This window comes from Apus apus, chromosome 1 (assembly GCF_020740795.1).
Source record: "Apus apus isolate bApuApu2 chromosome 1, bApuApu2.pri.cur, whole genome shotgun sequence".
Lineage (NCBI taxonomy): Eukaryota > Metazoa > Chordata > Aves > Apodiformes > Apodidae > Apus > Apus apus.
This window is the reverse complement of record NC_067282.1, coordinates 22,728,008-22,755,392: the sequence shown is the minus strand read 5'-3', so window position 1 is coordinate 22,755,392 and position 27,385 is coordinate 22,728,008. Positions and strand designations below refer to the sequence as shown.

Here is a 27,385-nt window from a genome sequence, read left to right as displayed (position 1 = left end):
GACTTAGTTAAAAAAATAGCATTTTTCTTCATCCTGTCCTCTGACAATAGATGTGGCAAAACTGCCAAAAAAATCAGTAAAACTATCAGCCATTACTTAATCTTCCATTTTTTTGGCCAATAATAATCACCTTAAACTAATTAATGAACAAACTAAGCCTGGAGTATTCAAGGGCACATAAAACTCAAGTAAATTCCTGGAAATAATCCATTCCTGAATTTCTTTATTAACGAAACAACTAGAAGTAAACCAGAACGAACTGGCAGGTGGCATCAAGCAGGTAGAGCATCCTCTGTTAAATCAGTGGATTTAGAATTCTTCCTTCCACGTTTTGTAGCCATTGGATCTACCTCAACTTAGCTGAGCCTGAATGTGTATTAGCTAAAGCTGAGTGTCTCTGTCTTCATTTTCTGTCCCCCTGAGATGCAAGTTAATACCCACTAGACATACCCTGTTGGGCTGTGCTAGGTTTGTTTGCTTGTTATTTTACCATGGATATGATATTCATATTTTCATGGTGACCATCAGTACCTGCATAACAGTACTATTTCCAGACAAAACACAGTATAGTGTTGGCACAGAGACCAAATTTCCCATTCCAAGCATTATAAAACACTGGTGCACATCCAATTGCATAGGGTGACAACAGCTCAGTCTTTCATGGCAGGGGAGGGCAGGACAAAAGGAAGGAAGGGAGAGACCTTTCAGCTCGTTCCATTTCTAAATCAGCCACCATACAGCTGCACAATTGCCATGCTGAGGGATACTAAAAGCTGCTATATTAATTAATACTGCAACAACTCCAGTTTACAATACTACAAGCTAACTTTATGCATACTCTTCATTTAAATATTAAGTTTCAAGATTTTTGCCAACCAGGCACCATCATGAAAACATTAAAATGACCACAACTTTTCATCTTAAACATTTCACAGCACTCCTGAAGAACTCTGAATAGCAAAAAAATCCTACCTAAAGAACAAGTTGTTTAAATTCTAAAGCCTTCACTTTTTTCAGTGGATTTTACATTTAGTCCCAAGACCTACACAGACAGGGTATATCAGCTTATATTTTAAATATTAATTTAATAAACTATATTGCAAGGAATTACTACCTTGACTAACAGACAACTTACTTCTGTCTCCATGAAATTTCTGACACGTTTTTACAGCAACAAAGACATCTTCCTTTTTCACTGGCTCTCCCTGTATGAACAAAAGAAAAAAGAATTTTGTAATTGCAGGCTCTGCCTGTAACATTTTATAGGATATGTATGTCCATGCAAATAATAAAACAGAAAATACTTTTTCATTGTACAGCACATCAAGAAGAACAGTGTACAACTAATACAGTAGAAAGCACATTTTTGTCTTTTGGAAAAAAAAAAAAGGTCACTAGTGGTTTAAAATTCCTGAGATAACGTTCCTGAAATACTTTTTCCATTGAGGTAGTATTCTAACATGAACTAAAACACATCTCATTAGGAAAAGAGAATGGCTAGTAGAACTTCTTGAACTAAGAATAATTAATCTGAAAAAGAATGTTTTCTTAATTTATTTTAAATTAGTCACTGTGAGAACATGTTGAACTGTATCATACTTGGAAAAAGAAGCTTAAATACTACACATGAGAAATCTTTGCATTTTCTCAAGCTATAAAATAATTTAACCTTTTTTATTTGTCTTGTTTTCTGGCACCTAGAATTTTGCTCTCCTGGAAGTATGGAACACCTTTTGGCCTCTAGACACAGTTAACCCATTAATAGCATAAATGTATTATTCTAGAGGAACAAGAAACGGGTTGTACATGAATGCATCAAATATTATATTTTAATCTTTAGCCTCAAAATTTTTTAGATTCCCATCTGTGAAAAAAATATTATCTATACCTCATTAGCTCAAAGAAATGTAAGAAGAAATACTTTCTAGATCATGGGCTGCTCAAACATTGTGGTAGAAAGACCAATTAAAGCATATGCAATATTTGTTTGCCATGAAATATCCTGTGCCACGGAAGGCTGAAAGCATATCCAAAAACCAATAAATGCCAGAACAAACTTTTCCTTTTTTAACTTACTGAAAAATATTTTCTTTAAGCTTGAGATTTTTAAGGTCAAGTACAATGCATTTTAATAAGAGTTTCACCTTTTAGTAACTGGAATTTAAAATTTAGCACTTACACAAAGCGGCAGAAAATTACTGAATGTTGTTGCACAATGATCAGCCTTATAGGAGCTCACACCATCTGTGCAGAACTCAGGCACTGGAGTAAGATGGGGTCCTTCCCCTTTCTGCCAAATATACAGGGCAATCTACCAAAACAGAAAACATTCATATCAGTAATGAAATTGGGAACAATTCTCAGGGAATACAGAAAAATCATACTAAAGGGCAAATTTAACAGGAAAAATGAAAAATAAGGGATGCTGTAGAAAATGTGTCCCTTAGTTGATTACCTAGTTGCGTATCTTAATTCTTGCTCACATTTCTAGAGCCAACATGTAATTTCTTTGCTATTTTTTTGTTCTTTTTTGTTTCATACAATGACAATTACTTTCATATATGTAAGCATGTCAAAACAACTCATCTTTAACTTTTATAAGAAGTGGTATTTATGCCTTCTTTTAAGTAAAGAAAAATCCTTTTTGTGTTGTTCTTTTTACATTATTTTGATAATTTGGAATATCTAGGTCTGTTTCATCATATGTGGCAATTTTCAGCTCTTCAAAATAAACCTATTATCTGGTGACAATTTCAAATGCTCAAAATCTGTAATGAAACTGAGAAGCCATAAAATACAATGAAAGATACTGTAACAGATATGCTATCCTACAGTAAACTATCATATATTTTAAATGCAACAACAACAAAAAAAAGCAGCCAAAATTTACAGGAAAAAAAGAAGCAAACCAGTAACATCTGAAGAAGATAAGAAAACCCCAATCCTTCGCATTTACATTAAATTCAGAACAACAACAACCAAATCAATCTGTACTTCAAAAACACTTAGACTTGCCCAACATTTCCACTGCAGTACTTTCACACCACTAATAACTTTCCCAGACTAAGGTTTCAGGGGAGGCAAAGGGGGCCTGATTCTACTGCAAAAGAGGAATGAGTCTCCTCCAAGGGAGGAAAATCAGTTCTAGTTCCTGCTTCTTGTGTTATTTACACATATTCCAAATTACTCTGACATGGACAAAAAGTGCTCCGCTACAATATGTGACCAGACTCAGCACATGCCAGAAGCAATGAAAATTAGCTTCCCTTTACTGCTTTATGCCTTTAAACTCCCTGCCCTTCCCAGGCCAGAAAGTATCTCTTCTTTTAGAAAGTAATGTGATAATTAAGCTATTATTAAGAGGACAAAATATTTCCTCTTCTCCAATGTTCAAGAAGAACTCAGCACAAACCAAGAGCATTAACTATGGTCTGGACAAGCCCAAGTCACCAAACCAGTTTGACTTCTAAGTTATAGATTATTTTCCTGCCCATCTCATCCCTGTCTATCCTCAGAAAATCACAACTACCTGCAGTTGCTAGTTGAAGAAAGCTCACTGAAATAAAAAAAAAGGATCAGCAAAAGAAAAACTGGCTTCATCCTGGCTCAAACCAGGACACCTGCACACAGCCATTTTGTTATGGGCCTGATTAGGACTAGGGACAGGGTTACGAATAAAATAGTATTTTGGAAACTTAAGCTTCCAGATTTAAAAGATTTTTTTATAGCAATCAGCTGGGGTACAGCCACATACTAGAACACAATTAACTGATGACTTTGTAACTGACTGTAACTGGCCTGTCATAACTACACATGCATTCTTACACCACCTCAACTGCAAAGTAAAAACACTTAGTTTGACTACACTAAAAAGATATTAAATTACTGCATTTTTCTGTGTAATTAAGCAGATGCAGATGACTGGGATCTGTGAGTAAAAATACGGTCACTACTACTGCTCAGCTGATAGTGACTTGCTAAGCCACTGTAACTCAGGTTCTTTTAAACATGAGTTTTGGAGTTTCCAAGTTCTAATTTTTCTTAGCCTCACCATTATTAAGAGGTCTGTTTCTTTGCTCTTTTGGCAACGCTTCTGAAAACACAGATCATCTTAGCATTACAGATGAGTTCAACAAAGAACTAAAAGGAAAGGCCACTCTACAGGGCAGAAGATGCAGAGGCATGACAGGCTGTTAAGACAAATACTGTTGACAGAGCTTAGAGTAGAGGAGTATGGAAATTACATGTAACATACATGCTTGTGGTAAGGAGGAGCCGATAAACACACACATACCTCACTTCCAAGGTTATCTTTTGGCCTTGTCACCACATTCACATTACGGGATAAAAGTGGTTCCTGACCCTGCCTTGTAGCTGGAAGACTACACAACAACAAGGGATGGCACTTCTAAAGAGCTTCCAGCAATTTTTAAGATTGTATTAGTTCAAAATTCAGCTATTCAGAATTCATGTCCATCACAGGAACCAACAAAGAAGCAATGCTCCTGAAGTACAAAGAATACTTAACAATTGTAACTTAACATGAATTATTTATGGAAGTTCATAATGGGCTAAGATTTTCCATTGAATAATGAAATCTTCAATAGTCTGATAATGGTGTGAAGCTATCATATTCCACAAGGGAGATTAGAGTGCCATTTTGGGCTACAGAGCAGGATGACAGACAGTTCCTGAAACAATGGAGATGGATTTACAGTAAAATGATAAAAAATATTCTCAGTTTTGGTCCTAGTTCAAAACCTAATGTTAGATATAAAAAAAGTTATTCATTTCCAGTTTTGAATAAGCATTAGGGAACATGCTATGTATTGTGCAGTTAAAAAGTCTAAAAAATAATCTATGAATGAGCAGCAGCATGACAAAAACCCTCTACCATATCTGCAAACTAGGCCATACAGATGGGAAGTGATATAAACAGACTTGGAAGGCAATAGGGTGAAAAAAACCCTGATACAGAGCAGAATAAAATACCAGGGTCTAGAGGCACACATTATTAGGACACTATCAAACTAAAACATTTCTACATTTCTTAAAAATTTTATTATCCTTCCTAAATTTAAACATTACACACAATCATTAGATCACATTATATCCTTCAATTTGTTGTCAATCTTGATTCACACAAGAAAGATGCAGAGATTAAAATCATTTAAGAACGAGAAGATGGTGAACTATAAAATAAATGAGGGGGAATGGAAGTGTCTCTAGGGAGACAGCAGACTATGCAGAAAGAATAACTACAGGTCTGAAGAAGGTTATCTATGGCAATAAATCTGAAATGAAACACATGCAAAGCACTGCTAACGGAATAAGAAGTGGATAGAAGTTAATTTTGCCAGTCCAGTGATCAACTGTTTTTCATTAAGCAATCTGTGGCACATAAAAAATGTCTGCTAGTGATTTCTGGTTTTTTTCATGACACTATGTGCAGAGGCTTTGCTAATGCTGAGGTAGGCTGGAATATTGGGAACATAAGAATGACTTTGAGATAACTTAGAAAAAGAGTATTAGCAGTGTGAAGCCCAAGGTCTCGCATTTAGAAAAATTAACAAGAGGAAAGAAACAGCTTGTTGGCTTAACTCATGTAGCAGAATGAAAGCTGAGAATAGTCCAACTGCTTTTGAGAACTACATCAGTCGAGGAGGGGAAAGTATGTGAAAGAATAGTGTTAGCATAAAACCAAATTCATTTAATATGCTATCAATTTATACTCTTGAAATACATTGTAGATTTATGTTGGAAATGAGGAGCTTTACAAATATTACAGAATAAAGATCTGGAACAGGAGCAGTAGTTTCAGTAAGGTAGGTTTTCTTCTGGGCTGGAAACACAATATATAGTTGACTTTCAGGAGAGTTTTTAGAACTTAAAACTAATTCAACATCACCCAATTTCAGGCTGAAAATCAGTTAAGCTTATTACAGATTCATCCTCCCCTTCTACCCTGGTTCAGGGTGACAGTAGAAAACTGTGGGATGCACAAACATTTTGAAGGCAGAAAACATAAAAAAGCTTCAGAAAAGGTTCCACTGATCATCTTTCAGTCCCCACACTCCTTTCTTCTCCTGTTCCTTTCAGTAAAGGCACTTATTTTCTGAAAGACCTGGTAACTACCTTTAAAAACTGTTGCAAACCAGAGGCAAAAAAAATAAATAAATTCCAGAATTCCATGCTGCAAGTTGTAGAGTTGATTGTTCACACAACACCTAGGTTCCTCATATGGTTTAGTCCAAACTCCATCATATTTAGCTCTGTAGTCTGAATTAGAAAGTGAGTGAGGCTGGCGTGTATCAGACATACTATTCATGTCAGCTTATGCTTCATGAATTGGAAGTATCTTTCCTTCTTTATAGGGCAAGTCTTAGAAAATACTTCACTGTACACAGCCATGTAGGTGTTCATACATGAACACCATTTTATTCATTGAATCCTCTATGCTTGAAATACACTTTTAAAATGTTACGTTTTAATATTCTAAAGGAAGGGAAAGAAATTAAATATGCCATTGCAGTGAAACATTTTAGCAACCTCTAAGAAAATTTATTGCGATTATCATTTATCACCATGCAAATACATAGATTGGAGATAATTTTTTCTTTCATGACATCACTGCTTACCTCATGCTTTAAATCTATTGTAAAGTCTGACTTGAGTGGTTCACTTTTCAACTTCTTTGCAAGCCTATACAATCAAAGATGAAGAAATTTACTCAAAAAACCATATGAAAAAAATAAATCAGCCACTATTGTATGCAGCAAAGTGTAGCTGGTAGTCATGACCATCTTAAAAATTTTTTTAAAAAATTAAAAATCACACTTCTGTATTTATTGCCCCAAGAAGAAACTATATTTCTTTTTCATATACAGCTTTTTTTTTTTTTTTTCTGTTGAGCATAGTGTGATGTTAATATTTATTTACAGCACACACATTTTAAATATATTCTTTATGCCCAAGAAGAAACTGTCACCTGGAGTAGATGAATCATAGAATCATAGAATCCTAGGGGTTGGAAGGGACCTTGAAAGATCATCTAGTCCAACCCCCCTGCCAGAGCAGGATCACCCAGAGTACATCACACAGGAAGGCGTCCAGGCGGGTTTTGAATGTCTCCAGAGAAGGAGACTCCACAACCTCTCTGGGCAGCCTGTTCCAGTGCTCTGTCACTCTCACAGTAAAAAATTTGATGAATAATCTGGCATAAGATTTCCGAGACATTAAAAGCAGCAACACGTTTGAAGCCCAATACTGATCAGCATCTCAAGCTTCAGAAAATACTGTTTTCTGTATTCCAAAGCACAGTATTTAGGCACCTTCAAATTACATCAATCCTTGCTACAGTAAGTTGCATTTCAGATTAAAAACTAAGCATCTAATCTGAAATAAACATCTAGTTTGTCTCTATAGTGTGGGAGAAACACTTCTAGAGGGCAATGCAGCCACTCGAAGATCCAGGAATAAAACTGCTGTTTGGGGGAGAACACATTTTTAAAATTACACGCCATGGTATTGAAGTGGTTGAATGACTAGTAGTGGACAATCAACTAGCTGACATAACAACTTTCAGATAGGAAGAGTGAAGCAAAACGGATCACACACTCAGCAATGATACAGAAATCTATTTCTGTACCCCTCTCTACTAATGAATTCTTAAGCGTTCATCAAAAATAATTATGTTTGGAATGTGCAGAAAAGGGAAGAAATGGAATTTTAGCAAAGATGGATTTTCTGGGTAGGCAGGTAGTAGGAACACAAGTCTAGGTAGCCATACCCAGAGCTTGCTGTACGTGGCTGTGCCTGGCTACACACCTTAGATCTTCAAACTGAAGCAGACTTACATGCACTGGCATGGATGCTGATAAGGCAGGTGGCAGCAGCAAAAGCTCAGTGTAGGCTCTGAAGTCAAATCTATGACAGGTCAGTCTGCACTGACTGACTCGATCTCAAGCTGTCTGTCATAGCTAAATGCAATCAGCAACTTCAATTCAAAGACAGCTCACAGTTATTTGGCTTTGCATACCTATGAGTTCTGCAGTAAGACCTTCAACTGCACTGCAGGCAGACCTTCATGCTTTAGAGAAAATATTAATCCATATGAAATCATAACTCATTAAAATAACATTGATTTGCATTTAGAAGTAATCTATAAATACAGCACTCTTAATTACTATCAATAAACAACTAAGAAGTGATTAAAAATTAAATTCTTACTTGTTAACAAGTGGAATGCTAAGTGCCCAACCAGCAGCAAAATCTGGAAATTTAAAGACTGTAGGATTCTCAGCAAAGGCATAATGGTGAATTATTGTAGATTCTTCATCATATAATGCTTTACCTAAAAACCACTCCTGTAAAGGAATATAGAAAACATTTTTTTTTTTCATCTACAGCATCCTTTTAGTGAAGCTGATGACTATATTCATGCTGAATGAAGCAAACCTGAAAACAAGAACAAGGGAAGCGTATTGTTGACAGTAATCCAGACAAAAATGGTACTTGGTAAGAAATGAAACAAAAAGTCATTCTCTTGAGTTCAGGTACATACTGTGTTTTCAAACTCCAGCATATGCCCTGGATTCCACCTGTTCAAGGAGCACTGATTCCCAGAGGGGTTGAGGTTGGAGGGGACCTCTTGGGTTTCCCTAGTTCAATCCCCTTGCTCAGGCAGGGTTGGCCAGAGTAGGCTGCCCAGGACTGTGTCCAGTCATATTTTGAATACATTCCATAACCCTCCTGGACATCCTGTTCCAGTCTCTGACTGCCCAAACTCACTACTGATTAGACAAGACACCCAAAAGAATTGCGTTCCAAGAATTTCACGAGTATCTCCATTTTGAATTCCATCTGTCTGGCCTCTTTGATCCAAGGAACTTAAAAATAAAATATTTTTAAATACCTGGATCTTTAAAACAGTTAAATGAAGAAGGTCCCAAGAAGGTATTTCTAAAGTAAAAAATTGAGGAGTATTATTAGTTTTTAACAACAGTGTTTAAGAATTTACTACTGACTCTGCTGGACTCTGACTTAAACACTACATTTTTAATGTTCCTGTCAGTTATCCTGATCTTTCTGTTTAAGATGGATATAGAACAAGTATCCCTCCAAATTTTTGCAGAATAAGCACTGCAATGAAGGGGGAAAATAATATATGCTGTGTGTATATATATATGTATATATGTAAAAACATTTAAAAAATTAAAATAAAAAAATATCAACTGCTTTTCATGTCTACAAATACAAGAAAATGACATCAGAATTCTGAATTACCTTAGTGATTTTATTAAATGCATAAAGTGTGGATTTCTTTGCATTATGACAGTACCTCAGGCTTTTCTTTTCCTGAAAATTTACAAGTTCATCACTACAATAGATTCAAAGTGAGGGTGGCTGTTTGTTCACAAAAGATTCTTTCTCCACCTTCCCTGCAGTATTACATTTTTCTCCTCCTTTTAAGGAGCAGCTATCAGAAATAACAAAAAATTCCTTCAAGGCATAAGCACAGTTCACACACTTGACAGAAAGTAAATCAATAAAACAAAATTCAAGACAAAAGGAAAAATATTCAAGCAAAAGTACGGCAGAAACATCTGGGCAAAAAACCTTGATCTAACCCCAAGAGCATCCTGCTTCTCAGTAGCTACCTTTTTAACTCCCAGCAGATGTTGCTATATATGTAGACTGAGCTACATTTTATAGCTCCCCAGAGTTGATGAAGAGGAATGAGTGAGATCTGGCCCGGGCCAGTCAGCAAACAGCAGAAGAGAGACCTGTGTACACCAGGAGACATCTCCAGCCAAAACCCACTGGCTGAGCCTGGCAGGAGTCTGCAAGTATGGCTGCCCCAGCAGGCACAGCCTGGCAACCTGGATACAACCTGGAGCTTCCAACCAGGACTCAACCTGGCAGCCCAGAAAGCAGTAAAAGGGCAACCCTGGGGAGCTACCAGGGATGCTTGCCTTGCTGCACACATAGAGCTAAAGCCACAGGGTGCTGCCTGCTTCAAGAACCCCACCTCTGCAAGGATGGCCAGGACCCATGTTAAGCAACTGTGGGTCAAAGATACAGGATACATATAGTGTTCCCCTGCCAGGAACATGAGCTCTCCAAGGGACTGATGCAAGTGTAAGGTTAATGGCATGTCCCTGCGTGAGGTGCTGAGTGCACTGCCCATGAATTCTGCACATTTCCTCCCTCTCCTTTGATCAGCTACTCTCAAGAAAATTAAATTGAATCTATCTTGTACTTGACCAGCAACTTCTTCAGGTAACACAAATGCTGAAAACTTGTTTGCTCCCATTACCCTCATGTGCCTCCTGAGGCCAACAGCTAAGTGTTTAGGAATCTGTTGAGGAAACAGCCAAAATTAAACCAATACTACCCAACAGGTAAAAAAGGTAAGGGCTGAGGCTTTTCCACCATTTTTAAAATCACCTTTGTAGGAATTGTTACCTGGTACCTTCTTACTAAGGCTTGAACTTACACCTTTAATCACAACCGACCTTGTTTTCTCCTTCCTTTTTTGAAAGGATTGAATAGTGTTCACTGGAAGGATTAAAAAAAAGACAAAATATTGGGACATAAAAGAATATGGGCAAACATACTAGCTTTTATACACAAAGATGATTACCCTGAAATAATAAAAATTTGTACATATTTTTTAACTCTTTCACAGCCTGCAAGGCTTCAAGATACTGACAACATAAAAACACTGTTCTGCTTCAGAAAGTTAATAAACAGCAACATTTTAATGTGACAGTACTTTTTTTTTTTCTGAACCTCCACTTTGTTATGCTATGCAGTGAACAGAAGTTTTTACTTATCCTAATTTTGCATGCTAATTTTTACATCAAAGCAATGTATGGACTAAAAAACCCCACATCTTACTTTCCCTGCTCTACAAATAAAACACAAAATTAATCCCATACACATACCCTCCTCAGGTTTTCACATAATATTATTTCTGGCAATATTAAGCCAAAAATCACACTGAAAGCATTCCAGATAACAGACAATACTCTCCAAGCTTATTTAGTCATAACACTGTTTATTTACTGATATGCAAGACAGGTCAAACTGTGCAGGCTGCCTTTACAAGATTAAATTAGTTATATGAGAAAGAACTTATAAAGTAACTTAAGGAGTGATGGTAATCAAATTGCATACAGGCAAAAATCTGGATAAGAGAAAATAATGCAGTTTATTGCATTACAGGTAACTACCATCCACAGCATCAGTTAATATATTGTGCTTCAAAAAATAGGAAAAATCACTTACCTTCTGTAAGAGCACTCCAAAGACTTTGGAACACTTTAAACTAATAGCTAGGAAGAATTAATAGAAGGAATTTGCTGCTAGAAAACTCAATGCCAGACCTCAAGGAGGGCAGGGTTGACTTTACCTAACTTGCTCTAAGTTGATTGCACTTGCTCTTGTACCCACTTACAAATACCAAGACAAGTGTGGTGAATTCATCCTTTTGACTTGTATCTGACACAGAGGACAGGAGAATTCAGCTGTCACATCCTTACAGTGTCTTACTATAACACCTTATGATTTTTTATGATTCTCCAAGACAAACTGTTCCTCAGACAGATCTTTTATATCCTTTAGGTATCAACAGCTACTAAGTCATTAATACCCATCAGCTTGGTTTACTCATTCTGGGTATCTTTCGGGCTGTAGACTGTCATCCTGTTAGGGTAACAGGATGAGGAAAGGCACATACAATTTGGTTTAACCTTGCTTCCATCTTCCATTATGAAAGCACAAGTTGAATCAATCTGCTGTTAAAACACAGAAGCACAGAGAAGCTGAGGTTGGAAGGGACTTCCAGGGATCAAGTGGTTTAACTCAATGCTCAAGCAGGGCCATCTCCTGGTTGTCCAGGACCACATCTAGAGTCTGTGAGTTATCTCTCAGGATGGAGACTCCATAACCTCTTTGGGCAACTTGTGCTGGTGCTCAGTCACTCTCACAGTAAAACAGGGTTTCCTAATGTTCAGATATAATTCACCATGTGAGTGCTTGCCTTGAGGTCTTTATGTAAACCAGATATTCCTCACTGGTTTTTACTGCAGTCAATAATGTGGTTATCAATGCAGGTCATTCTCTTAATATTTCTCCACAGTCTCTTATGATGCTTTCACACTTTTTTTTCCCCTCACTATTACATATCAGTCTCAATAGTTCTGTTACTAACCTCTACATATCCAGATTGAAAACCTGCAGATTCATCAACTATTCACATGCCTCTTCTAGACTTTTTATTGTGATTAATGTATACCAGCTTTTTATTAATCAGACTGCTGATGTTTGAAAATGAATAATGAATGAGCTCATTCTGGTCTAACTCTCCTTACATTTTCTGACTAAGGGACTTCTGCTGTATATAAGGAATCAGTTATGGGCTGTTACACTAAGATGATGATTACTATGTAGAAGAGCAAAATCTTTTACTTTCAATGCAGGTTTGAACATAATTTATTATTATAGTAGAATTTACATGTGATGCAACAGAGAGATTAAAACTGGCATAAGAGCAGAATCTAGAACATCAATTAGGAGCAGGTGTTTCTTAAATAGAAACAAATCGATATTCCAAATGTCTGAATATATTCACTCAGCCATTTTGAAGACAGTGTTAAAAAAATGCAATCTCTGAGTTACTATTATTACCCATTTTATTAAAAAAAAAAATTGTGAGAAAAAACTGACAAGTCCATGTGCCTGCAAAAGAAGTAAAAATGCTACAGTGAGACCTGAATCAGGATTCCATACTCGGTCAAGGAAGCAAAAAAGAGGCAAAACATATTTCACATAAGAGATTTTTACTTCTTTCATTCCAGACAAAGGACAGAGATCAAGCTGAGTCTTCCGAACACTGAGAATTAACAGCTTTCATGCTGCATTGCCAGATTTACTTTATTCCTTGGTGACTGCATTTTTCTTTTGCTCTGCAAGTCTTTTGGTCTCATTTCTTTTCCAGCAGGTAAAGAAATCTGTCTTAGCACCAAGAGAGTTCAGAAACAGATTGCAAATAAAATACCCTACCATATTAGATGAGAGACATATAGACAAACTAACATCAGTCATTCTGTCTGATGATAACTGGAACTGATGGCAGACAGGAAAACATGGAGAGGGACCACATGGCAGATTCTATTAATCTTTTTACTACTGCTACATCATTTTCAAGCTATGCACAAAAGGAAACTTTTCTCCACTCAATTTCAACAGTTATTCAGCAGCTAGACAGGTTCTTATACTGTTTCATGTTAAATACCTCGCTCATGTTCAGCCTCAGCAACAGAAATCTATTCCCCTATTTTAAGCTGTTTGGGCACATCTCTTCCCATGTTTGGAGCTCTGAACCTTCCAGGCATTGTTCAAAAAATTGAATTCTGGACCACAGAAACTGCTCTGTAACTAGGAATTCTAAAATTCTGAATTTATAATTTTGTACTTAAAATGATTCCATGTTTCATCTAAAACTCCATTCAAGCACATACAAAATAAAGTTAAATATCTAAGTTTTTATTTCACCTTAGAACCGTCAAATCTTCCAAGTGTTTCTAGCAGCTTTACAACTTGTATTCTTGTATCTTCTTCACAGAAGAAAATCCATGTGGAGTTCCTACCATAGGTAACAGAGAAGCTAACAAAAGAAATTAACATTTTACTAATAAGCTGGCTTATGAACAGAATGATAGATTCAACCCACATTCCCCAAATATTAGTACTCTGCAATCAATTATTTCTTTATTATGAAACTGAAACTTTTATTACTAACTTAGAATTAAATATCAAGGCTACAGTGAATGGATAAAGATACTGCTTTGCCTGCTATTTATATAGCACCAGTTATTCCAGAAAGAAGGGAACAGAGATACATAAAGATTCTTCACATAGGAATGTATAGGTACTACAGGTCTAATAGCCACCTATGAATTCAGAAGTTTACAGATAACGTTTTAAGTTACTTTCCCCTCTGTACCTCAACTTTCTGCCAAGGAACCTCACTGCTGGACATCTAACACCATTGCAACTACCATGAACATGCCTAATGAGAGATTTTTTCACAGATGTTTGACAATTATCACCTCCAACCCAGAAGATTCATTAGCTTTTTCAGTACAGTGACATTACACAGATTGAAGGGGCTCCCCTACCTTTTTCAAAGCTAACACTATAGTCAGTGCAGGAGTCTTGACTCCTTCAAAAAATTCTCATTCCTCATTTCTCTACTCCTACCAGCTTCACTCTTCCACTACTCAACAAAAGAAAACCTTATAAATTCATGACATCCTAATGGAAAAAAAACAAAACAACCAACCAACTATCTTGTTCAGTTTCCTTTGCATAGCTTTTATGTTGATTGAATTTTTTAAATAATCTGAAGAGGGGGATAACAAAATTAGCACCTATAAACATCACAGATTTGTTTCTCTACAGTGCTGTCTACTCATAAAATCAGACATGTCTTCCCAAGTTACTGTTAGGCGTTATGGAGCCCTGCTTTCCTGGAGATGGGAAGAAGGGAATGAATTCCTTGTTTTGCTTCGCTTGCATACATGATTTTATCTTTACCTGTTAAACTGTCTTTATCTTAACCCACGAGTTTTCTCACCTTTATACCCTTCTGATTCTCCCTCCCATCCCACAGGGGCAGGGGAGTGAGTGAGTGGCTGTCTGGTGCTTAGTTGCTGGCTGAGGTTAAACCATGACAATCACCTTCCTATAAAGCTTCCTTTATGTCTTGCAAGTATTCACTGCTTTCTGCTTATGATACTTAATGTGCTATACTGTAACAGCCAGAAGAACTCAGGATCCATTCATCCCTTTAGTTCGTAGGATCATATACTTGTTGTCTACTCAACACTGAAATCTGGGCATCTCTGCCCTTCAGACAAGAAAAAAAAAAAGACACAATCAGCTGGGAAAGACACTTTCTAGCCATTCCTTCTGAAACTTGCCAAACAAGTACAGAAAGAGTATCAAACACCCTAATGTTTTTAGATATGTACAGTATTTAATGCTCTGTGAAGGCTTTTCTCTCATGCTTTAATGCTCAGTTAGAACTTTAGGAGAAATATCTGGTTATACAAAAGCAGGTGGGTGAAGGGCAAGGAGAATACACCTGAATGACAACCCAGAAAGGCTTACTGTATCTTGTGAATATAGCACATGCAAGTTCACCAAAAGAATAATCTGTTAATCTAGCTGTTGATGGACAAAATGGATGGCTAAGTGTTAAAGGCCTGCAGAGAGGCTTATACAGACCTCATACCACAGAGCTTTGGAGTTCAGATTGCAAGGAGACATTGGAGATACTCAGGTAAGATACAGTTTTGGGGTCACAATTAAAAAAAATACTTCTCTGCTTAATGAACATGGTTACTGAGAAGAAATGTGGTGGGCCTTTTGGAGACAGTAATAAAACATCCACTGTGTAAAAAAACCCCACAACAATTGATGTTTTATGGTTTGATCTGAAATAAAGTATTTTGGTCAAGTTGACCTATGCTCAAAAACTAAGAGGTAAGAATTGTTATAAATATTTAGAGGCCTCTTTAAAAATGCTGACAACTTCAGAACTGAGGAAAGCTATTCTTTTGAAAGCAGTTTCCAGATAAGAATACATTTTATATCACAATTCCAACAGCTGCTGCAGAACGGGGTGATCTCCCATCCTCCTCTTCTGTCCATCAAGAAAACTAAACAGTACAAGCCTCACGACATCGACATACTTCTGAACTACTCCATGTTTCTTTTCTCCTAAAAGTGGCATATTCCAGAATTATCAAGATGGAAATCTTGTACTTAAGCTTTCCCTTCTGATTTCTGAAGAATTTTCTTCTGTTTTAACATACAAATGAGCATTTGTATTTTTCTCCTGAGTTCTGCTCTCTTGTAAGAGCTGTGGCTGTAAACCCTGGCACTGAGACAAATAATTCAGAAGAGGAACCACTAGGTCACTGAAACAGGTGCTTGGACAGAAAAACAATGATAGATAATAGTTGGAACATAAACAATTTACTTTAATTCTCCTTTTGCTTCTTTTCACAGTTTACATGTATCTCAGAGACAGCTACTATGCAAGTACTATTTTCATGTTTCTACACACACAGAAAGCAAGGAAAAGCAGAAGGAAAAGCATCCTGTCCCTGCAACCACTCTGATGCAAAAAACTCAAATCAAACAAAAGCATCCTTCTAAGTAACTCAAATTATATTAACTAAATTGGGGCTCAAGAGGTTGCATGCATTTCAAGTGCAAGTTTTAGGCACAGGATAGCCTTCAGCACCATGGAGCTTTTAGGACTTCCTGAAACAAGAATCCTTGCTTCTTAACAGTTTGCAACATACTACCATGTAAATGCAGCATGTCTTCCTTGGAGCCATCTGCACACGCTAAGACAAAAAGGTATTTGAGATAACCTGCCTTCTCTGACCATAGCAGGATGAAAACTGGCCAAATGAGCTTCTAAAAAAAATGTTGAAACCTGCACCTTTGCACTATAGAGGCATACTACCTCCAAGAAACACTGAAAGCAATAAAAGATAGAAACCCAAAACAGGTATCATTATTTTTAAAACCTTTTTATTCACTTAATTCAGCCAAGTAATCTGAAAGGTCCAATGTTCTGAAATATCTCATACTTTACACTGTGCCAAGTGAGGACCAAATAGGAAAACACGCATTTTAAAATGGTATTTGACTGACTTCCCCAATAATTTTTAAACCTACAGTGACTTCAAGAAGGCAGCTATTCAGTCATGCTATATTATTGTTTTTCTTTTATTTAAAACAGCTTTCACTGATTTAAGGAAATTTAAAATAAAATTTATTTGGAAAACCAAAAAAACCAGTAAAGTAAGCAAGTGAAAAGATAAGGTTACAACTCTCATTCATGCACTTTACTTCTGAAAAAAGACCTTTGAGTAATTAATATTTATGTTCTTGGTTACAAATAATTCTAAAAATAACTGGCATTCGTTACACTTACTCTCTCATTAATGGTAATATTGTCCATGCACCTTCATGCCCTTCCATCTGATGAGTAAGCAGAACCACAGGTAATTCCTTCAAGAAAAACAAAACCATTCCCATTAAACTTGACTTAAATGCACTTTTTTTTCTAAACACCAACTAACCTTAAAAAATTACTCTGGAATGACTACTTAGTTCTTAACTGTTTTTTACTGATAAGTGGCCCTGCAGAATAGATGACTTAGAATGGTATGAAACAAGGTGAACTGCAATTCAGGGAAAATGCTTCTTCCAACTCAGGATTTCTTAATTCTCTACTAGATATAAAGCAAAACCACTTCAAGTTAAATGTTTTCTATCGGTCCCATGTGATCAATTAAGGAATATATCATACTTATTTCTTTACCATATCATAAAATTCCATACTGTAAATAAACTTTAAAATTACGTAGGGTATTCTGCAAAGTTTTCCATTTGATAATCATGTTACACAGCAATTATGTGAGAGTTCTAACACACTTTACTTTGCCAAGTTCAGCTCTGACCTGTCACACTAACAGCATGACAAAACCCCAATGGGCTTATGCAAAAATCAAAACAAGTAGTTCACATTTTTTTCTTACTGAAAAATCAAAGAAACTTCCTACAAAACAACTTTTTTTCCTATAAATTTCTTTGCTCTTTTATCACGTGAAATCTCCCTAGTGTGATAGATCCAGATGTTTAGCAGACAACCTGTCATTCTGGGGAAGCTCCCAAGAAAATATCCTTTAAACATGGTCCTCTGACAAACCCAACTGCATAATTTATTCAGTAGTTCATATAAAAAATGGGAGAGCTCTCTATCTCCCATAATATACAGGCAGTTATCTTACTCCATTGATTAACTACCTATTCCTGGTGTGGGAAACAGTTATTTTCTTCCCCACATAAGTCTAAACAAAATGCCTTTCAAGCCAGCGAAGGCCTCTCCTGATTATCCCCAGCTAACAGACTAAAACAGACTTGCTTCTCAAGGACAACTGAACCCAAAACAACAGATGTGGTCCGGGACAGAAAGGATGAGCAGCAAGCCATCCTGTGCCCCTGGCAGTCACCGCCCTAACCTGGGGCTCATGGACGCTCACTGGCTCTGGACAGTGACACTGAGGGGAAAGGTGGGTCAGGGGGTATCAAAGGGGCAAGTGCAGCAGGTGGGCCCTTCCCTCCTCCCTGAGGCTCGTTCGGACGCTTTCTGCGTGGGACACCCCCCTGCTGTGGACACTGGTGCTGGGACCCTGCCTGCCTGCCCTGGTTCCAGCCTGAGCCTCAGCGCCCAGCACACCCACACACACCCACACACAGGAGGATCTCTGTTGCTTTTCCTTTCTCATTTTATTATTTTCTCTCTGAATCTAGTGTATCTGGGTTGACCTACTAATCTTACTTATTCTATCTTCAGTACAAAGAAAAAGGGCAAAAAGTACCTGATGTCAGATTTGGAGAGCAACAGAGCATGTGCAATGAAGAAAAAGATAATTCAGAATAAAATATTTTTAAAGAAATGATTAAAAGGATTGGTAACCTGAAACAAGTACCATAAATCTTTCAGTACTACATGCAATTTCATGTTACTTTACCAAAACCTATATAAGAAATGCACAGTTTATAGAGAACGAAACAGTATCATGTGAAAACAAAGAAAAGGGCTAAAATTTCATAGACTACAAGGTCAAAAGGTACCTCTGTAAGCACCCAGGATGGCACAGATCATCCCCAGCTAAAATGGCATTTCCACAGCTGGGTCACAAGCTCAAAGACCCTCTAGCAGACCTGCACTTGCTTTATTTTTCTGCAGAACAGAGTTCACTGAATTTCATCTAAGCATAACTGAATCTTGCCCCACACATATAGTTTAGTGAGAACACGCTTCTTATAATGTAATTCAAACTGGAAGTTGCTCACCAGTATTTATTAGATGCCCTACATGACACAATATTTTAAGAATTATGGAACTGAGGTGAAATGCAAAACATGACAGGAATATGTTTACTGTTATATTACTGAGTCACCTGAGCAGAGCAAACGGCAAATTTGCAACACATTGCAGAAGAATACAGAAGTGTACAGGAATCTCACATTGCAGAAGAATACAGAAGTGTACAGGAATCTGCTCTTAATGAGTCCAGTATACTGGTACCTGCAGTTTATTAAGCTGCCTCATGAAACCCAGAACTGGGAAACAGGAGGGGGCATCCTAAACCCTAGACACTGTTATTGAATTAGAAATGTTTTCCAAGCTTTTGCTCTACATGGTTTACAAGCACTGAATATTTTCCCTACTCTCTTACCTTCTTTTCAGAAATTAAGCCTAAATCATGGTCAGAGCTAGCCTATCTATCCTCTTCTCAGCCCTCCCTTGCGAGATTAAATAGAGCAAGCTCTTTGATTCATCCATTATGAGCACTTTGACAAAGGAGAGTTGTGGAATACACACTGAAATCTCCCTACAGATTTCTTTCCACAAACATGGCACTCCTGTACCTGTCCTGAAGATTTCTAAAATGACAGAAAGCAAGAGCAAACCTCCTACCTCTAAACCCAGTGGGTCAATCAATTTGTAAAGGGATGTTGAATACTACACTGTACACTATATCTTCTCCATATTCTAACAATTCCCTAAAACTGAAAAATATAAGACACATTTCAAATATTTTCAAATATTCAAAGTTTTTTGTTTTAAAGACATAAGTATAAACATTTATCAGAGCATCAAGTCCAAGAAACCAGGCCAAAGCATTATTTCAATATATCCCCTCAAATAAAACCGATTAATGATTTAAAGTACTATTTTAAAATAAAGCACTTTGCTTCTGTTTAACAAGTCAGTAATCTGGGATCTTGTAATGACCTTTTTAAACCTTAGCTCTATTACTCCCTTCAAGCTGTTTTAAAAAACCCACATTGCTAATGAAGCATAATATCCAATAAACAGACATTTTGTAATGTTTCACTCCTTAGGAAGTCTAAAGTAATAATCTACTATTTTCTGTTAAGAGAGAATATCTGCTTCTGTTCTATTCTCAGATGTCTGCTTATAATTTTAAAAAATAATTTGAGTTTTCTCAATATATTATGTGCAGTTTCAAAGGGTTCAGGGAAAGGCCACAGCTGTACTCTACTCTCATCAATCAAGAGCAAGATGCTGTGTGTAAATCTGTTGTCAAACAAACTTACATTAAAGAAAAGACAGAAGCATTTACCCAGTCACATGGAGGTAATAGCTGCAACTTAAAAAAGTGAATTGCAGTGTTCCTGACTATAACTTCAGATGAAAAGCAAAAAAAAGGAAGAGTCTTAATAAAGAGGAAGTAATCTTATTCCATTTTCCTACTGTACATTATATTGAAATCCTCAGGACATAGCTTAGCTGCCAGTAAAATATGCTCGAATGCACAACTAAACCACTGGCTTTTGAGCACTTGCAGGTCAGATCCAAGAACTCATTGCCTGGGAAAAATCTACAATGAGTATTGGTATCTGAAGAGACTGAATTTTAGAGAGTTAGTTTATCACACAATGATTGATATTCCAGCAATTTCATCATGAAAAAGAAAGGTTTCTGGTACAATATATTTCTGCCTTCAAAACTAGTAATTATTATTGATGTAACTTTTTCATGTGGGAAATATTTTTTATTTTACTGGCTTGTTCTTCAACAGTAGTGGGAGTAAATTTCAGCATGCACAATATAATGCTGCCAGTTGCTAATGTGCTGCCTGGAGTTCCCACAATTAGAAATTCAGTAAAAAGATCCATTAAGCTTTTTGTGATCCACAAATAATTCACTTATTGTCAGTAGTAATCAGTGTTAATCTGGTTTCCAGTGTGTTGATGGGACATCACAACTACTGGTACAAACAACTGTCCGGTTACAAACTGAAAAACAGCCATACAAAGAACTTATAAGCATGCCTGTTTTCCATGATCAGGAGCAAAAAATGTGTCAACATCAATACAACTGCCTCCAGTCTTGCAGATGAAAACCTGGATAGGTCACAATTCAGATGATGAGGACATAAGAAGACTCAAGAAAATACTCTATTTTTACAAAATTATTTTTTTCCAAATAATTGTCTATCAACACATGAATTATGCCAACTCACCTGCCTTGCCCAATTAGTCAAAAACCATACAATAATTCTACTTTTATTTATTTTAATCTAGATTGGGCTACCTGTTTCAAAGCTCCAAATGAAGTCTGGAGTCTTCAATTAGTGCTTGCTGATAGAGCTGTCAACTCCTGACTGGCGCAGCAAGTTCACAGAAGGGCAACTGAGCTGGTGAAGGGGCTGGAGAACAAGTCCTTTGAGGAGAGACCTAATTGCCCTCTCTGTCTGAATCGAGGCTGTAGGGAGGTGGATGTTGGCCTCTTCTCTCAAGTAAATAACAGTAAGAGTAGAGGAAATGGCCTGAAGTTGCACCAGGGGCAGTTTATACTAGATACTAGGAAGAATTTATTAACTGAAAGAATGGCCAGATGCTCAAACAGGCTGCCCAGGGAGGTGGTGGAGTCACCACCCCTGGAGATATTTAAAAACTGTTTAGATGAAGCACTTCAGGACATACTCCAGTGGACGTTTTCTTTCTTTTTACATTCTCATTTTATTATTTTATTTTAGGACTGGAGGGAGTCGATGGTTGGACATGGTGATCTTAGAGGTCTTTTCCAACCATGACAATTCTGTGATTCTGTGACTTTTCAAACTACACAATACAAAAAGCTAACTAATTTAATTATTGTAATTACTGACACGTGAATAACATTCAGAGGTATTGATCTACTTCAAAATTATAATCATACATATTAATATCTAAAAAAGACATACTCAGTCAATAAAGTTCAAACCTAATTGCAAGATGGAAACCTAGACCAAAACCAGCTCCTACTGCTTCCTAACACTGTCTCATATATTCAGTCTAGGTTAGTCCATTTTTGTGCAATTTTTCCTAATCACTGCGCTGTCTGACATCACAGACTGCACAAACTGTATTCCTTTGGAATGGAATTAAACCAGAAGACATGCTGCTAACAGACTTCTAGTTCACAGAACCAAATCAGAACTAGTTCAAAGCAAAACCCTTTGAAATGTCATGTAACACTAGTGTTAACTCCTCAGCCACAACTACTTTGCTCTTCCTATTTGCTCATTTTGCATTCAGCTACTTGCTAATGTAGAAATAGTCCAAAAACTATTCCAGATGTGCCAAGTGTTTGGCATATCTGCTATACTTTCAGTTAACTGGGATCTAATAAAAAATAAAATAATTACATGGATTTAAAGTCATTGTAATATTTAGTTTGAGCAGCAGTCTGAATTTTGAAAACTGAGACAAGTATTTGAACTTGTTAATTAAAAAGTGGACCTTTGGAGGGAGAAACTTCAACAATATAGGCGTTCTCACCAATTTATACTGCATTTTCTTCTTCCGCCCCTAGAATCCTCTATCTTCTCTGTTTTGTCTTTTTGAGAGTTAATGTTCACCAACATCCCAAAGTCAGTCTTATTTTGTAACAAGACAAGAAAGATGTAGAAAAATCTGGAAAATATTTGAGTACTTACTATAAGAAATGCTACCAGAGCTGTGTATAATGAGACAGTAGGCTAGAATGACAACAGTAAATTGTATTTTAGTGCCATTTGTTTATCACTTGCATGGATAAAAATCTGTCAAGAATACTGTCTCCACAGCTCACAGTTTGCTGGTACACTAAATAAAAACAATCATACAGAAGACAGATGTGTGATATACAGTACATAGCTATTATTCATGAAAGCAGGTATTAATGGTGAACCATAATAATTAAGTTGCCAACTGATCTGAGTAAGATTCTTTATTTAGAATGGGTGTTTAAGACTTTGCTTTTAAGTAAAAACTCATACATCGATGGTACCAGCCACAATACTAAAATCCTTTCTCAATCAGAACTAATACATAAAACCATTTAATAAATGAAAATTTCCAGTGATGTCCAGTGATAGGACAAGGGGCAATAGGTGCAAACTGGAGCACAGGAGGTTCCATGTGAACATCAGAGAAAACTTCTTTCCTGTGAGGGTGACAGAGCACTGGGACAGGCTGCCCAGAGAGGTTGTGGAGTCTCCTTCACTGGCGACATTCAAAACCTGCCTGGACACGTTCCTGTGTGATGTGCTCTAGGTGACCCTGCTCTGGCAGGGGGGTTGGACTGGATGATCTTTTGAGGTCCCTTCCAACCCCTAAGATTCTGTGATTGTGTGAATTAAGCTATTTATGGATTTCTGTTGATTCTTTTATTATTAGTAAATTGTCCCTTCAAAATCTATGAAGACTATTCTAACATTGGATGGTTTGCAAATTCAACATGTAGGACACACCAATGGATGATGGTTTGTTTCTGCAGTCTGCTCTTCTTTCCCTTTAGCCTATGGAAAACTATACAAGCTCACTAAACTTCAACTTTTTATTGCAGGATCTACTGAAATTCTTAGCCTCACAGAGGGTTTTAAGTATTTCAATTTATTAGCAGACTTTTATATTTACAGACAAATAAGTGTGGAGCATCAACTTTCACTAACAGTGAGTTTGAGGCAGTCATCACCCTAGCTGACTTAATGTGATACATGGGCCAGCAGGTCCCTTCACCCCAGTAGACTCTTACCAATTAACCTAACATAGATTTTCTAACTTATGGAGGAGAAATGAATAAGAGAAGGAACTGGAGAACAGAAAGAAGCTTCCCCAAGGCAAGAAATGTTGTGCTCAGGAGAGCTTAAAAGAAACAAAGAAAACTAAACTAGTACTGATTTTAAATAATTTCTCATTATTTAGTAATTCTAGTCTCATATGTACTTGAAAGCACTCTATTCAAAGATGATTGAGCAATATGACAGATGACTGTCAACATGGCAGACAGCTGTCGCAGTGGGAGAGGAAACTTTAGATCAACCTCTTACTCTTCACTAACAAAGATATCCCTTGGCAAAATCCAATCATGTATGCAGAGATTGCTGCAGAAGAGGCTGAGAGGCATCTTTTTCTAAAACACTTAAAACTTGCCAATTTCATCTATATTTTTTTGTCCTGACATGAGAAGTCATGTCTGTAAGGTGACAGGTCCAATTTTCTGCATACAAAAGCCACTGCAGTTATCACATATTTGACTAGGAAAAGCAGCTACACAAAAACAGTGTATGCTGTACAAGGCAGGGCTGAGAGAAGCCCATTTGCCATTACTAAAACTTTAAATAACTCTCATTAGTGCAGTGTTCTTCAACTTCTGCTATTTCTTTCAAATCTACTGAATATTTATTATTGGAAGATAATTTTTATCTTCTAGCATTACAGTACAGGTAAGCTTTACAGTTTCAAACAAAATAATTAACAAGCTAGACATTGATTTTGTGGATAATAAAGCCTAGTAAGTGTCAAAAGGATTCTGGTACCTTTGCAGAATGAGAAACAAGGGCCTACTGGAAAGTCACAGAGATCAAACAATTAAAACAAAAAGGCAGGAGAACAGCTGGAGGAAAGCAGAGATGAAACAAAGTCTGTCCAATTTGTAAAGTCCTACAAGATGAATCTGAAGAAAAAAAGTTCAAGAGAACCCAGAAATACATTTTCCAAGCTAAATAGTAATTTTGTACACTTTTCCTCAAACATTTTCAAAAGGTTTGATTTTTGGAACTTGGGGCACCTCACCCTTCAACAGATCAGAGCTTAGAAGCATTTCAAAAATTGAGCACCCAAATATCAAGGCCCCAAAAGGAACAGGTGTATTTTAAAAAGGCAATTCCTTAAAGAAATTAAGCATTATGAAGACAGACTATATACTCAACAGGAAAGAAAATGACCAAGAACATGCTGATATCAGACAAAAAGTAGAGTAAGTAATACATCAGAAAACAAACAAATGCAGATGTTACTACGGATGAGGGGAAATATGAACTTCATACACTGACCACTTAAATGCAAGCACTTATTAGAGACAAGATTTTTTTACACTGCAAACTCTACCAACATAACAGACGTGAAGTTTTATGGACAGATGTGGAAGACTATAAAAATTTGAAAGTTTTGATTGATGTTACAAATAGAAGTCAGGCCAAACAGAAGCAAAAGTGGAAAGAAAATAGGTTGGATAAAAATGAATGTCCAGCTAAGCTGCATACAAGAATCTGAAAATGACGGCAAGTCCAAAATACTAAATTAATCCATGAATTTGTTTTCTATCTTTTAAACAACAAAAAATATGCAAATTATGCAAGGTCCAAGCATGCAAGTTCAAGACAAAATTCAACTAGTATGGCAATACCTCACAGAATCATTAATCATAGAATCATAAAGTTGGAAAAGACTCTAAGATCATCAGGTCTAAGTTAGGTGTTGATTCTCTAAATGGAAAGCATTAACCAAAAGGGGTGAGAGGGAAGAAAAGAACAAAGAAATCTTGTATCCAGAATTTTCTATTCATAAACCAGAGACGATCCAGGGCTCCTAGTAGTTACTGGTACAATTGTCTGACTCAAGCAAAACAGACAGAAAAAAGGATCACAAGAGCAACTCATACTGAGTAATAAGATAATTGAAACACAGTCAAGGATCTGTGTAGGTTCAGGAGGCCACTGATATAGGCTGGAACTTCTTCCTTCCTCTCTTTCACTGCAATACCATGTTCCCTAATTACTCTAATTCTTTGAGTGCATGATGAACCCCCCGCAGAGACTTCACTTTTTTGAGAAATAAGAGTGTCCCATGCTCCAGGTACCCCATCAGTGTCGCTGTCCTCAACACAGAAATGGAGAACTTGTCATCTCAGCAAGACACCTTCACACAGCCTATTGCCACTCATGTGCCAGGTTCATCATTTTGCTGTGGAAAGAGTTCTCCTGATCCGCCAAAGACCACCAAGACCTGTGACAAGTAGAGTGGGCATACAAGATTAGTATCACAGATGACATGACAGTATCTTCCCCAACAGCTCTGGAATAGACTGCCATCTGATCTTTGCTCTACAAAGAAGGGAAAACGAAGGAAAGGTAATAGAGAAGGTATGCCAAAGAGTCCTGTTTTCCATAAATTAAGACTGGAAAAACTGTCCACTCCTGGCAGGATAAACTCTTACATCTTAAGGAAAAAGCTTTTTAAGAATTAAGGTGACAAGCACATTTCATAAGCCTGCAAGATTTATTTGACATTAATAAATCCTTGCAGAAGAAAAGAAAGCTGTTGCTAGGAAGGAAACAGACTGCACATTAACACTTTAAACAAAACAAAAAAAATAATAGACACTAGATCTAATAACACTGGGAAATATAATAATTTAAAGCTATGAATAAACCACCACTGTTCCAGTTTTAAAAAATGGAGTTAATCTTGGTATTGTAGAAAACCAGGCCATAAGATAAACTGTTGTAGACATGGAGATGGAGAAAGAGAATGTAGCCTAACACTTCAATAAAATCAATTAAATGTTGCTGAAAACTGTAAGATCCAAAGATGAATAATCTGATCAGTCTCAGTTGGAAGCAGCTTCCAAGGCATGGAAGCCATTATAGGAAGGGGAGGAGGAAACAGGGTCTTCAGACTGGCGTCTCAAATTTGAGAAAGAAATCCAGAAGTTGAAGCAACAGATATATTTATGGATTGCCTTTATTTATAGTATTAATTTTGAAAGGGCTCCAATAAATTAAGCCTATTAAGAGCTTTTCTAAATACACAGTTCAGTTTAAACAACTCTGTTGCAGTATGCAAGAAATCATTCCACTGGATTTTATCACCACAGCATTATTACCATGCATGTGAGCTTTACATTAAGGGTAAAATGCAGAACAGTTCAGACTTACTCCAAGACTCAGAACTGCCAGGAAATTTTAGCTACACAGCCTGCTGTAAATCTGGAAGCAGAATGTGTGGCTGTGCATTTGTGGAATACATCTAACAAAGAATAAAATAAGGCAACTGCTACCACAGACCAAGAAAAATCCAGACACGTTTTCAGAGTTGTTTCTATCATAGCCTGATAGTATTTCAAAGTCTCTTTCAGATGAGCTATGGATGTCAGAATTCACTGTGGGAATAGTATCAAATAATAGAGGAATATTTATGGAGGCTTTTGGACAATAAAACTTCAGCTGCTTCACACCAGTGTCTGAAATCAGATGTGGAATTAAAGCTAGGAAGTACTGCAGAAAACACTAATTCACCCAGAAAAGGAATGCATGTCCCACTGGCATGGGAGTGAAAAAAAAGATAGTCTATAAATTCCCTGAAAGTAGTCTCTCACAGATGGCCAAAACATGAGCAGGAACAATTTGGAAACAGATCATTTCAGACAGGAATATGGGGATGGTTCAAC

General features: G+C 36.9%; 1 protein-coding gene across 7 annotated transcripts in view; it reads right to left on the bottom strand.

Annotated features, from left to right (window-relative positions):
- Nucleotides 1-27,385, bottom strand: part of B3GLCT (beta 3-glucosyltransferase) — a 60,667-nt gene that overhangs the window by 13,593 nt on the left and 19,689 nt on the right. For 6 of the 7 annotated variants that reach the window (XR_007891020.1, XM_051633672.1, XM_051633680.1 and 3 more), the window contains exons 5-10: nucleotides 17,024-17,100; nucleotides 13,561-13,672; nucleotides 8,230-8,366; nucleotides 6,639-6,702; nucleotides 2,180-2,311; nucleotides 1,136-1,205 (exon numbers count right to left, since the gene is read on the bottom strand). Coding sequence is in view for 6 of the 7 variants with exons in the window: in XM_051633672.1 (XP_051489632.1) it covers nucleotides 1,136-1,205; nucleotides 2,180-2,311; nucleotides 6,639-6,702; nucleotides 8,230-8,366; nucleotides 13,561-13,672; nucleotides 17,024-17,100 (592 nt within the window). In the remaining variant the exon portion in view is untranslated. The remainder of the gene's footprint in view (nucleotides 1-1,135; nucleotides 1,206-2,179; nucleotides 2,312-6,638; nucleotides 6,703-8,229; nucleotides 8,367-13,560; nucleotides 13,673-17,023; nucleotides 17,101-27,385) is intronic. The other variant, XM_051633689.1, reaches the window with a different exon arrangement.